At 42.1% G+C, this 13,644-nt stretch overlaps 1 protein-coding gene across 3 annotated transcripts in view; it reads left to right on the top strand.

Annotated features, from left to right (window-relative positions):
• Positions 1 to 13,644, top strand: part of LOC118392461 (probable polypeptide N-acetylgalactosaminyltransferase 8) — a 27,864-nt gene continuing 14,220 nt past the window's right edge. Inside the window, exons 1-11 of one of the 3 annotated variants that reach the window (XM_052460339.1) lie at positions 1 to 392; positions 3,591 to 3,837; positions 4,291 to 4,457; positions 4,589 to 4,772; positions 4,851 to 5,048; positions 5,252 to 5,366; positions 5,547 to 5,732; positions 5,968 to 6,105; positions 6,267 to 6,362; positions 6,515 to 6,679; positions 6,803 to 9,808. In XM_052460339.1, the coding sequence (XP_052316299.1) occupies positions 197 to 392; positions 3,591 to 3,837; positions 4,291 to 4,457; positions 4,589 to 4,772; positions 4,851 to 5,048; positions 5,252 to 5,366; positions 5,547 to 5,732; positions 5,968 to 6,105; positions 6,267 to 6,362; positions 6,515 to 6,679; positions 6,803 to 6,937 (1,827 nt within the window). In that variant the 5' untranslated portion in view covers positions 1 to 196 and the 3' untranslated portion in view covers positions 6,938 to 9,808. Of the gene's footprint in view, positions 393 to 3,590; positions 3,838 to 4,290; positions 4,458 to 4,588; positions 4,773 to 4,850; positions 5,049 to 5,251; positions 5,367 to 5,546; positions 5,733 to 5,967; positions 6,106 to 6,266; positions 6,363 to 6,514; positions 6,680 to 6,802; positions 9,809 to 13,644 lie in introns of those variants that run through there. The other 2 variants (XM_052460340.1, XM_035784470.2) reach the window with 2 other exon arrangements.

Consider the following 13,644-nt stretch of genomic DNA (forward strand, 5'->3'; position numbering starts at 1 on the left):
CTCCCTGTTGCAACTTGTAATAAACCAAATAGATTTTTGATTGACTATCTGCAACTGCTTTTCTCCTTTGTTCAATTTATTTTACATCACCCCTCCCTCCTTTCAGGCGAACCTGAATCTCAGTGAGAGAGTGAGAGAGTGAGAGAGGAAGGCCATCCTGTCTGTATCCCCAGGCTGAGCACTCACACGCAGAGGGATGACGAGGCTAGGCTGGGTTCGAGGGCTGGCCCCGTTGTTGGCCATGGCTGCTGGAATACTCTACATCACATCCATTAAGCGGGAGGTTCATTCTCATGGGGAGAGACTGCAGGGGGCCCATCAGAATGAATCGGCCAGGGGCCAATACATTCTCGAGAGGCTGGAGAAGATGGAGGCTCACATCGAGAAGCTGTGTAAGTCTCAATCTCCTTCATTTACCTCTGACTTACCTGGAAGGGAATTGGCAGTAGCTCTGTCCACGTACTGTACCTGGACTGCAGTCTGCCACTGTTCTAGATAGTAGGGCAGATTTAGAGGGAAGGATTTGAGAACACATTAGAATCTAGACCAAACCAACATGTAGAGTTGATCCCAGAAAAAGTTATTTCACACTTCACAGTGATGATTGTAGAAGGGAATTTGTACCCAGTTAATTGAAGGATTTAAATAAACTAATAAAGGATGAAATAAAATATGCCCATAATAATTTTTGATTGTTCTTTAATCCTGTATACTGTTGCTTGCTGAACAACATTTGTTACATTTTGATCTACCAACTTCTGTGTGCCAAAGTGTACCACGTTTACTATAAAAATACAAATATATTTTTTTTACATCAGTTACTTCAAGGTAATTCTCCAAGGCAGATCAAACATTGTTAATCACCTTTTTCAAAAACACACATGCAAATAGTGACTGAAGCTCCTAACCAACTGTGCTATTTTGTTTTTCTGTGTTGTTTGTAACTTGTGTTTTTACTTATTTTGTACATAATGTTGCTGCTACCGTCTCCTATGACATAAAATAACTTTTGGACATCAGAACAGTGATTACTCACCTCAAACTGAACTAAGATTTTTTTCTGTAACAAGTCTGACTTGAAGGATATACTGCTTTCTCGGGAACGAGACCAAATCCCAGTAATTTGTGTGAAGAAAAGGAGAAAAGGGGGCAGAGGTCGGGCAGCCTTCTGTGAATTTCTAGGAGAGTGAGTAAACCTCCACTACCATCTGTTCTATTGGCCAACGTACAATCATTGGAAAACTAAATGGATGAAAATATATGATCAAGACTATCCTAACAACCGACGTTAAAAACTATAATATCTTATGTTTCCTCAAGTCGTGGCTGAACGACGACACGGATAATATAGAGCTGGCGGGATTTTCCATGCATCGGCAGGGCAGAGAACCACGTCTGGTAAGACGAGGGGCAGCGGTGTATGTCTTTTTGTCAATAAATGCTGGTGACAGATGTCACCAGGTAGAGAACCTTATGATAAGCTGTAGACCACACTATCTACTAAGAGAGTTCTCATTATTCATAACCGTCTATTTACCACCACAAACCGATGCTGACACTAAGACCGCACTCAACGAGCAGTATAAGGCCCATAAGAAAACTAGAAAATCCTCATCCAGAAGCGGAGCTCCTAGTGGCTGGGGACTTTAATGCAGGCAAACTTAAATCCGTTTTACCCAATTTCTACCAGCATGTCACATGTGCAACCAGAGGAAAAAAAACTCACCTTTACTCCACACACAGAGCCGCATACAAAGCTCTCCCTCACCCTCCATTTGGCAAATCTGACCATAATTATATCCTCTTGATTCCTGTTTACAAGCAAAAACTAAAGCAGGAAGTACCAGTGACTTGCTCAATACGGAAGTGATCAGATGACGCACATGCTACACTACAGGACTGTTTTGCGAGCACAGACTGGATTATGTTCCGGGATTCATCCAATAGCATTGAGGAGTATACCACCTCAGACATCGGCTTCATCAATAAGTGCATTGACGACGTTGTACCCACAGTGACTGTACGTTCATATCCCAACCAGAAGCCATGGATTAAAGGCAACATCTGCATCGAGCTAAAGGCTAGAGCTGCCGCTTTCAAGGAGCGGGACATTAATAAGATGATCCATGAAACAGGCAAAGCGTCTATACAGGATTAAGATTGAATCCTACTACACCAGCTCTGATGCTCGTCAGATGTGGCAGGGCTTGAAAATTATTACGGACTACAAAGGGAAACCCAGCCGTGAGCTGCCCAGTGATGCGAGCCTACCAGACAAGCTAAATTCCTTTTATAATCGACTCACATCGGTAGCCATGAAGTGCTTTGAAAGGCTGGTGGCCCCAGGTGGTAAGGGTAGGCAACAACACGTCAGCCATGCTGATCCTCAACACAGGCGCCCCTCAGGTGTGCGTGCCTAGTCCTCTACTGTACTCCCTGTTCACCGATGACTGCGTAGCCAAACACGACACCAACACCATCAATAAGTTTGCTGACGATACAACAGTGGTAGGCCTAATTACCGACAATGATGAGACATCCTATAGGGAGGAGGTCAGAGACCTGGCAGCGTGGTGCCAGTACAACAACCTCTCCCTCAATGTGAGCAAGACAAAAGAGCTGATCGTGGACTACATAAACAGGGCTGTATTGGAGCGGGTCGAGAGTTCCAAGTTCCTTGGTGTCCACATCACCAACGAACTATTATTGTCCAAACACACCAAGACAGTCGTGAAGAGGGCACGACAACACTGTTTCCCCCTCAGGAGACTGAAAATCTTGTCAACATTGGCATCGGTCCCCAGATCATCAAAGATGTATACAGCTGCATCATCGAGAGCATCCTGACCGGTTGCATCACCACCTGGTATGACAAATTCTCTGCATCTGATTGTAAGGCGCTAAAGAGGGTAGTGAGTATGGCCCAGTACATCACTGGGGCCAAGCTTCCTGCCATCCAGGACCTATATACTAGGTGGTGTCAGAGGAAAGACCAAAAAATTGGAAAAGACTCCAGTCACCCAAGTCAGAGACTGTTCTCTCTGCTACCGCATGGCAATCAGTTCCGGAATGCCAAGTCTAGGACCAAAAGACTCCTTAACAGCTTCTACCCCCAAGCCATAAGACTGCTGAACAATTAATCAAATGGCCACCAGGACTATTTACATTGACCCCCCATTTGTTTTTACACTGCTGCTACTCACTGTTTATTATCTATGCATAGTCACTTTACCCCGACCTACATGTACAAATTACCTTGACTGACCTATAACCCCGCACATTCACTCAGTACCGGTATCCCCTGTATATAGCCTCGTTACTGCTATTTTATTGTGTTACTTTGATTATTTTTTACTTTAGTTTATTTCGTAAATATTTTCTTAATTAACTCGCTTGTAAGTAAGCATTTCATAGTAAGGTTGTACCTGTTGTATTCATACCTGTTGTATTCGGCGCATGTGACAAATAAAGTTTGATTTGATTTGATTTTAAATGAGATCCTGTTCTGTTTGTATCAAAAGGAGTGTTGATTTTGGCAGCCTTAACACATTTATTACAATTTGATGAACAGCTGTCATGTGTGTCCACAGTGAATACAATCAACGACGGGAGCAGTCTGAAAGACGGGCAGGCTGTGAAGGCTCCCGAGGTCAAGAAGGAGAGGAAGGTGGTAAAGAAGGTGTACCCCAACTCAGCTCTGTTCACAAGCTGGGGTGGTGAGCTCTCAGAGGAGGAGCAGAAAGAGGCAGAGGGGCTGTTTCAGATGTATGGATACAACGCCTTCCTGAGTGACAGACTACCCCTGAACAGGGAAATCCCTGATACTCGCGATCCTAAGTAAATCATTTTCCTCATCTCTCCGCCACCTCAACACAGCAAACGATGGATCCGCTGAAAACTTCTGAATTCTAACCACAGTCTGTTGCAATGCGGCCAACCGAGGTCAATTCCATCTCCAGCACTGTGAATTCAATTTGAGCAATTGTGCCCTTAGAACTAGAAGGTTCTACCTGTAAAAAGATGATTCTAAGATAACTGGATCCTAAGCTATTTTTATAATGTATTCTTTTAAACTCAACAACATGGATTGGGGTTTTAGTGTACTATATTAGGTAGAAAACATTGAACAGAACAAGACTATGTCAATAAATCCATTTGGACAGAAATGCAGATAGAACCTTATAACTCAAAGCTCTCGCAATGACATTGAAGTTGACAAGTGAAACAACAGCTTTGGTGAAGTGAATAAATGATATGAGGTGGACCAAATGTGTTTGTTGTGCCTGTTAGGTGTGCTAAGCACCAGTATCCCCATGACCTGCCCACCATCAGCGTGGTGTTGATCTACTTGGACGAGGCCCTGTCAATCATCAAGAGAGCCGTCCGCAGCATCATAGACAAGACCCCCCGACACCTGCTTAAAGACATTATACTGGTGGATGACCACAGCTCCAATGGTTTGCCTAATTGGTCAATGCTCTCCGCATAGAAACATTTGAAATTACATTTGTTAACATTTAGATTGAACATATGTGTGGCTTTCAACTTTCCTTAGGTACCACTGATTTGCAAGTGTGTGCTTTCACAGAGGATCTAAAGGAGAAGTTGGATGCATACATCAGCTTCATCCATGAAGAGCGTCCCGGCCTGGTGAAGAGAGTGAGACACTCAGAGCAGCTCGGTCTCACACAGGCCCGCCTCTCAGGGTGGAGGGAAGCTACAGGAGATGTGGTGGCCATCTTGGATGCCCACATAGAGGTCCATGTCGAATGGTAGTCTAAATGAAATATCTCAGTGAGATGTTTTGAACCCCCCAACATTGTGTTTTGACTCTGTGTTTGTGTGAACAGGGCGGAGCCTCTGTTAGCTCGGATAAAGGAGGACCGCACGTTGGTGTTGACACCGGTGTTTGACAAAGTCCATTTCGATGACTTGACAGTCACACGTTATGGGCCTGCTGCAGATGCCTTTGACTGGGCCCTGTGGTGTATGTATGAGTCCTTCAGACCTGAGTGGTATGCCTTGAAAGACGAGTCACAGCCAGGAAAGTGAGTTGTTCGTGATTTCATCATCAGATGATAGTCCAGTTTCACAGAACTGTTTGAATAGACGACAAGGAAAGCACAGCATTGGGAGGAAAATCATACCTAATATTTACACCTGGATTATTATTTTGCGTTATATATTCATTAAATGAATGTCACTTCTCTCAATGTGGAAATGACCATGATTTGTACTGTATGTTTGTCAGGAGCCCCTCCATTATGGGCATACTAGTGGTTGATCGCCTGTTCTTTGGGGAAATTGGTGCTCTGGATGGTGGTATGAAGATCTATGGAGGGGAAAATGTTGAACTGGGTATCCGGGTAAGCCCCTCTGCTACAGTTTCTAAATGAATGTTTGAAATCAAAGCAGACTTGTGTTTGCAGAATTACTTTTTGTTCTTGAGTCATTCAGTTTGAACAAACCAATCTACATCCAACATCCAGACACTTCAGTCCATATCTATAAACTCTTCCTTCTCTCTTGGTGTTTGATGTGTCGAGGTGTGGCTATGTGGTGGAAGTGTCGAGGTCATACCTTGTTCTAAAATAGCCCACATCGAGAGGGCCCATAAACCCTATCTCCCCGACCTGAGCATTACAATGAAGAGGAATGCTCTGAGAGTGGCTGAGGTCTGGATGGATGACTACAAACAGAATGTCAACATTGCCTGGAACATCCCACTGAAGGTACTGTATACAACAAACCAATCAAACAGTAGGTTTTGTTCAGCTGTTCCTATAGAATAGGAAAATAAGTAGATTAGACAGTCAATATTCTTTTAAAAATGGTCTATTACTCAATGCCATAATAAAGATCATAGGATCCATGTAAAATGATGGCAGTAAGCAAAAGTGGATAATAGGTGGATTGCTCACATGGCCTGTGTTTCTGATTTAGAAATCTTCCTCTTTCTCACCACAGGATCACGGCATAGACATTGGGGATGTTTCAGAGAGGAAGAAGTTGAGAAAGAGGCTGAACTGCAAACCCTTCCAGTGGTATCTGGATAACGTGTATCCCATGTTAGACCCCCTGGGTGACTTACTTGGTTATGGAGCTGTGAGTAATGCTAAAATGTTACAGTTGTTCTGGAACTTTTTCCTCACAAACTGTGTTTAGTGACATGCATGGCATCCTTTTTTCAACAGGATGCAGGGTCATGAATCAGGATAGGAATCTGCACTTTTATAACCGTTTATCTCTGTCCATAAAATCAACAGCTGGTCAATGACCAGAAGACGGATCTCTGTATAGATCAAGGCCCAGTTCCGGGGAACACACCTATTTTATATGGATGCCATTATTTTGGTCCACAGGTTTGTAGAAATATTGCTTAGTATCTTAGAATTGAACTACATGTATAATATGGTTCATACCATGGCAGACTTGGGATTCAATCCATGCCACAATGCAAAGTACTGTCAATACCAGACTCAGAAAAGCCTAAATATATATCCTCTCTGTCCAGAACTGTTATTATCGAGCCAGTGGGGAGATCTACATTGGAGGCATCAAGTCTCACAAGTACAACAGTAATCGCTGTCTGGTGGACACCGGCACTCAAACCCCAGGGCTGTATGAGTGCAAGGTGGCCCAGCAGAAGAGATTCCACATGCTCTGGGAATTTCAACAGGTAAGCACTCTAACATGATTTTGGGAAGTTGATGCTTAAAAATTGTTGGAACCAACAGAGATGTCTTTGACTTTTTAAAATTATTGTGATGCTGTACAGTAGAATGTTTGTTGTATTTTACAGGGAAAAGCCATCCAGAACAGACAGACAAAGAGATGTCTGGAGATTGCCCCAGGGGAGGACACCTACTACCAGCTCATCCTTCAGGAGTGTAGTGGGCAGCACTGGAACATACAGAATCTGATTAAAGACTTCTAATACACTGAGATAGTTAGGCCTACCAGAGACAATACAAGTGGGAAGGTGGTATTTACCACATACGACTGGTAAAAGTCCACTTGAACGTCCCTCCAACTGGTAATTACTAGTGGGAAACTAGTCTATCATCCCTGAGCTCCGACTTCTCCCACATGCTGACCTCTGACATCATCTACTAAGGAAATTACTTTTTTAACAGCATTTTCAGCAGTTCAATGCATCAAAACATTCTTTACAAAAATCTATCTATAAATATGTTTTTGAACACTATAATTTAACAAACATGATAGCTGAACTCATAGCTTATGGTTGACGCAACTTGTTGGCCATTAGCCAATCGGCTTTTCTCAAATAGTTCAAAGCACGTGAATGCATCCAACTAGTATTTATGATCTCACAACTGGTAATTACCACCTTCCCATTTTGTTATGAACACATCACTATCATCATTCTTTGAAAATACTATTAGTCAGCAGTGAGATGACTGTGATCTTAGTGAGCTGTTGGTTGTATACAGTGGCGACGCGTCATTCAGGGCAGGTGTTTTGTGCCCCCCCTGTTTATCCAAAAAATATAACATATACAGTACCAGTCAAAGTGTCACGGCTTTTATGAGTAGTGGGTCGAGAAGTCAGGCGCAGAGAGCAGGGTAGTTCACAAGATGTGGATTTTTATTTTCCAAAAACCCAGAGAGACGGTCACGCCACACACACAAGGGCGCGTAAAGACCCAGTCCAAACAACAGGACGAAACTGACCGGAAATATAAATACCACAAAATAATCACACACCATAAACAGAAAAACAAGCCAGCTTTTGTGCGGGCCTACTGGGTTTAAATAGTCCACAATCAAAACCTAAACACAAAACAGGTGCAACTAATCAGACACAACTAAATGAAACAGAAAAGAGGATCGGTGGCAGCTAGTAGGCCGGTGACGAAGACCGCCGAGTGCTGCCCGAATAGGAAGAGGCACCATCTTCGGCGGGATTCGTGACACGAGGGTTGGACACACCTACTCTTTCAAGGGTTTTTCTTTATTTGTAATATTTTCTACATTGTAGAATAATAGTGAAGACATCAAAACTATGAAATAACACATGGAATCGTTTAGTAAACAAAAAAGTGTTGGAACAAATCAAAATATATCTTATATTTGAGATTCTTCAAAGTAGCCACCCTTTGCCTTGATGACAGCTTTGCACACTCTTGGCATTCTCTAAGATAGAAAATCATTACAGGTGAAGCTAACAGTCTTGAAGGAGTTCCCACATACGCTGAGCACTTGTTGGCTACTTTTCCGTCACTCTGCGGTCCAAATCATCCCAAACCATCTCAAGGGGCGGCAGGGTAGCCTAGTGGTTTGAGTGTTGGACTAGTAACCGGAAGGTTGCAAGTTCAAACCCCCGAGCTGACATGGTACAAATCTGTCGTTCTGCCCCTGAACAGGCAGTTAACCCACTGTTCCTAGGCCGTCATTGAAAATAAGAGTTTGTTCTTAACTGACTTGCCTGGTTAAATAAAGGTAAAATAAATAAAATAAAAAATTGGGTTGAGGTCAGGTCATTGTGAAGGCTAGGTCATCTGATGCAGCCCTTCATCACTCTCCTTGGTCAAATAGCCCTTTCACAGCCTGGAGGTGTGTTGGGTCATTGGTCCTGTTTAAAAATAAATGAAAGTCCCACCAAGTGCAAACCAGATGGGATGACGTATCGCTGCAGAATGCTATGGTAGCCATGCTGGTTAAGTGTGCCTTAAATTCCAAATAAATCACAGACAGTGTCACAAGCAAAGCACCCCCCACCATCACACCTCCTCCTCCATGCTTCACAGTGGGAACTACACATGCGGAGATCATCTGTTCACCTACTCTGCGTCTCACAAAGACACAATGGTTGGAACCAAAAATTTCTCATTTGGACTCATCAGACCAAAGCACAGATTTCCACTGGTATCCATTGGTCAAAGCAAATCTCTTCTTCTTATTGGTGTCCTTTTTTGATGGTTTTGTTGCAGCAGTTCGACCATGAAGGTCCGATTCACACAGTCTCCTCTGAACAGTTGATGTTGTGTAGTGAATTATTTATTTGGGCTGCAATCTGTGGTGCAGTTATGAACTTATCCTCTGCAGCCGAGGTAACTCTGGGTCTTCCTTTCCTGTGGTGGTCCTCTTGAGAGCCAGTTTCATCATAGAGGTTGATAGTTTTTGTGACTGCACTTGAAGAAACTTTCAAAGTTCTTGAAATGGTCTGTATTGACTGACCATCATGTCTTCATGTAATGATGTCCTGTCATTTCTCTTTGCTTATTTGAGCTTGTCTTGCCATAATATGGACTTGGTATTTTATTAAATAGGGCTATCTTCTGTATACCACCCCTACCTTGTCACCACACAACTGATTGGTTCAAACGCATTAAGAAATAAATAATTCCACAAATGAACTTTTAACAAGGCACATCTGTTAATTGAAATGCATTCCAGGTTCCAGAAATGCATTCCAGACTACCTCATGAAGCTGGTTGAGAGAATACCAAGAGTGTGCAAAGCTGTCATTAAGGCAAAGGGTGGCTACTTTGAAGAATCTCAAATATAACATATATTTGGATTTGTTGAACACTTTTTTTGTTACTACATGATTCCATATGTGTTATTTCATAGTTTTGATGTATTCACTATTCTACAATGTAGAAAATAGTAAAAATAAAGAAAAACTATTGAATGAGTAGGAATGTCCAAACTTGACTGGTACTGTATATATATATTTTTGTGCCTGTTTTGCATGTTATTTTGGCATAAATACGTGTCACATATCAGTTGGCAAACAATGTAAAAAAATATATATACATGTATATTGAGTTAATAAAGCTGCATACAAACATGGTCTCTTTTTTGCTTTCTTGATTAAGACAGCTCCAAAATGCAGGTGTTTCAGCCTAGATCAGTGCTTTCTGTGGTAGTAGGGCAGCCAGCGGAAAAACAGTGCTTCGGGATTGGTAATGTTCTCTAGTTGTGCCGTGATTGTCTCAGTGTTCTGTCACTCATTTGGACACTATGTCACCGCAAAATCTATGGGGACAGTTTGAAAATTCAATCCCCTTTGGTGCTGCCATAGAGTTACATTAGAGGCGCCCATCCAAGAAGTCTCAAGGTCATTGGTCACAGATAAAATGACGTCAAATCACGTTACATCTACAGTAGCTTTGATTGGACTGATCATGTCAACATCATACTTTCAAAATCTTAGCTAGCAAGCTAGCAGTCATCACCATGAATCAAGTCTGTAATCTACTGTCAAATCCTTTTCAATCCTTGTCATGTGAAGTAAAATTAGATATAAAACATATCTGTGCGCATCAGCCATTGGACATAAACATTACACAACATGTCGCAAATTCAACAATGAGTGGTTTGGAAAGACACAGTGCTCGCGTTGCAAAGCAATCACTATTTTGCTCCCCCTGCCTGCTATTCAGTGGAGAGGGTGTGTGGTCCAAGTCTAGGTTTAAGGATTTAAAATAAATTAAACGTGGCTCAGCTATACACCACAGATAGACGAGCCATCGACCTCCACAACCAACAAACAGAGGAGAATAGGTAGGTGCTTGCCAGAATTATAGCATTCATTAAATTGTGTGGCAATTGTGAGACAGCACTGTGGCCATGACGTGTTGGCCAACACCTTGAACCCAGGCGTTTTCAGGTGTATTTTTGAGATGCGTGAAGGAGATTACAGGCAACTAAGGCACTATGACGACCAACCAATTTTTAAGGGCATATCAGGCATGATCCAATACTAACTTTTGGATTGTATGTATGACGTGTACAGAGAAGCTATAGCTAAGGAGGTGTCTGAGACTGCTTTTGCGTCTATACAAACAGACGAGACCACTGACATCTCCTGTAAATCACAGATGGTAATAGTGCTGTGCTATATGTTACCAGACAAGAGTGTGTGTGAGAGGTTTTGTACAGTACAAAACTGGTGTTGGCCTCTCCAACACCATCAAACAAGTCCTAGCGCAACTGAAATGTCAAGGAGAAGCTGTTTGCACAAACCTACAACAGGGCAGCAGTGATGAGTGGTAATGTACAAACGCTACTGAAGGATTTCTTTCCGATCACAGAACTCCAGTGTGTTACCAAGCTATGACCTTTGGGCAACCAGGAGAAGTTGAAAAGGGATCTGTTCACTGTCTACCGGCATCCTGAGCTGCACACTGGAAACACAGCCCTTCTTTATTGAAATCAATCTATGAGAACCACCTGCAGATGGTCTCTCTTCTCAAAATCCTCATCGCAAGTCAGGGAGAAACTTTTCCCCCCTTAAATGGATAAAAACCTTCATACACAACTCCGTAGGCTAGAGAAGGTTAAATGCATTGGCCATGCTGTCAATCCAGCATGACTTCATCCAGAGAATGACGTTTACCTTTATTGTGGCAATTGTGATCAAATCAATGCAATATTAGCCATTAGCAACATACCGAAACAAAACAAACAATGCAAAATATTTTCTGGTAGGCAGAACACACCAGAGTAGGATTCTATTGCATTGACACACACTACTCAGCCTCTATGCTACACAGACTTGTGCGGCATAAACAAATCTGAGCTGCAGTATACATGCAAATAGACCATTGCCATATGGATCTGTGCCATTTACTTTGAACTGGACTGTATTTACAGCATGAGCGGTCATGTGTAGATTTTGAGATCACAACAAGAGCTGCATGTAGCCAAATGTGCATACTTTGTTCATATCCTTTGCTAGTTATTGAGTTATTATCCCAGTTATAGACCATTTGTAGTCAGCAATATGGGAGTGATTGCTTCCTACAAGAGCACAAAACATATACATTTCTAGACATCTTTGAAATGCGAGTCAGGTAAAGAGCTGTTTGTCTTAAAGGGACAGTGTTGTATTTTGTGACAGGCTTGAATAAGCTAAGAAACCAATAGGCAGAGGGTAGCATAATTTGTCTAATTCTCTGTAATATTGGTATGGGAATAATAATGTATTTATTTTGTAAAGTGGTTTCTTGCATCAAACAACATTTTCAATCACCTCCTTGTCTGAAGGACAAGTGGATGAAAATATTAATGTCAAGCCCTGCATGTTTTTTCCCCAAAAGTATCATGGAATGTAGGCCTACATTGAACACCACACATTAGCTACTACTGTAGGCTGAATGATAGAAAAGCTATTTCCATGTAAAAAATGCATGGATGCATTTCCTCCATTGTTTTTGATGGTAGGCCACTCTGGTAGGCCTATATTATGATCAAATAGCCACAGCAACCTACATGGCCACTATTAAAGTGGGTACAGCCTCAGTGTTCACAGTAAACATGCGCACAACATTTCACAACGTTGAAGTTTGAACAACATTTTTTTTTGAGGGAACACTGGGTAAGTGCCTTGCTCAAAGACACGTCCACAGATTTTTCATTGAGTCGGCTAGGAGATTCAAACCAGCGAACTTTTGGTTATTGGTCCAACGCTCTTAACCGCTAGGCTACCTGCCGTCATACCTGCCACAATTTTCAAGGTTCAGCAGATGCTCCTCGTCATCCTTTCCGGTACCAATGATGTAATCAAGGTAACACTGTGACCTAGGGAGGTCGCTCAAAACCTGATCAATGGCCCTTTGGAACAAGATGGTGCCGACATGATTCCAAAAGGCAAGTGGTGGTTTCTGTAGAGTCCCAAATGGGTAGTGATGGTGAGGTACTTTTGTGACTCTTCATCTACATGCATCTTAAGCACTATGAAAGTCAGTTGTTAGAGGTACTTCCTTAATACCTCTTGAAGCAAGGGGGCAGTATTTTGATGTTTGGATAAAAAACGTCCCAAAGTAAACTGCCTATTTCTCAGGCCCAGAAGCTAGAATATGCATATAATTGGCAGATTAGGATAGAAAACACTCAACATATTGTCTGTGAGTATAACAGAACTGATATTGCAGGCGAAAACATGAGGAAAATCCAACCAGTAAGTGCTGTTTTTCTGAAACTACTCTGTTCCATTGCAAACCTATCCTCCATTGAAAGGGATATCAACCAGATTCCTTTCCCTATGGCTTCCACAGAGTGTGAAGTCTTCAGACATAGTTTCAGGCTTTTATTCTGAAAAATGAGCGAGAATGATCACATCACGTCAGTGGATAGCTAGGTGTCCGCAGATTTGTGCATGTGCGAGCGCCTGGAGCGAGACCTTCTCCCTCTCTCCTATTGAAAAGGCTACCGTCCGGTTGAAATATTATCTATTATTTATTGTAAAAACAACCTGAGGATTGATTATAAAAAACGTTTGACATGTTTCTACGAACTTTACGGATACTATTTGGAATTTTCGTCTGCCCGTCGTGACCTGCACGAGTCTGTGGATTACTAAACAAAACGCACCAACCAAATAGAGGTTTTTGTATATAAATGGAACAAAACAAATATTTATTATGTAACTGGGAGTCTCGTGAGTGCAAACTAGATCATCAAAGGTAAGCGATTAATTGTATTGCTTTTCTGACTTTCGTGACCAATTTACTTTGCTGCTAGCTGTTTGTAATGTTTTGTCTGCTGAAAGTTGTCCTCACATAATCGCATGGTTTGCTTTCACCGTAAAGCTTTTTTGAAATCTGACACGCCAGGTGGATTAAGTGTTAGAACTATGAATGCAGAAACCCACATAACGTTAAATACTTAGACC

The sequence above is a fragment of the Oncorhynchus keta genome, chromosome 13, assembly GCF_023373465.1.
Source record: "Oncorhynchus keta strain PuntledgeMale-10-30-2019 chromosome 13, Oket_V2, whole genome shotgun sequence".
In the NCBI taxonomy this organism is placed as follows: Eukaryota; Metazoa; Chordata; class Actinopteri; order Salmoniformes; family Salmonidae; genus Oncorhynchus; species Oncorhynchus keta.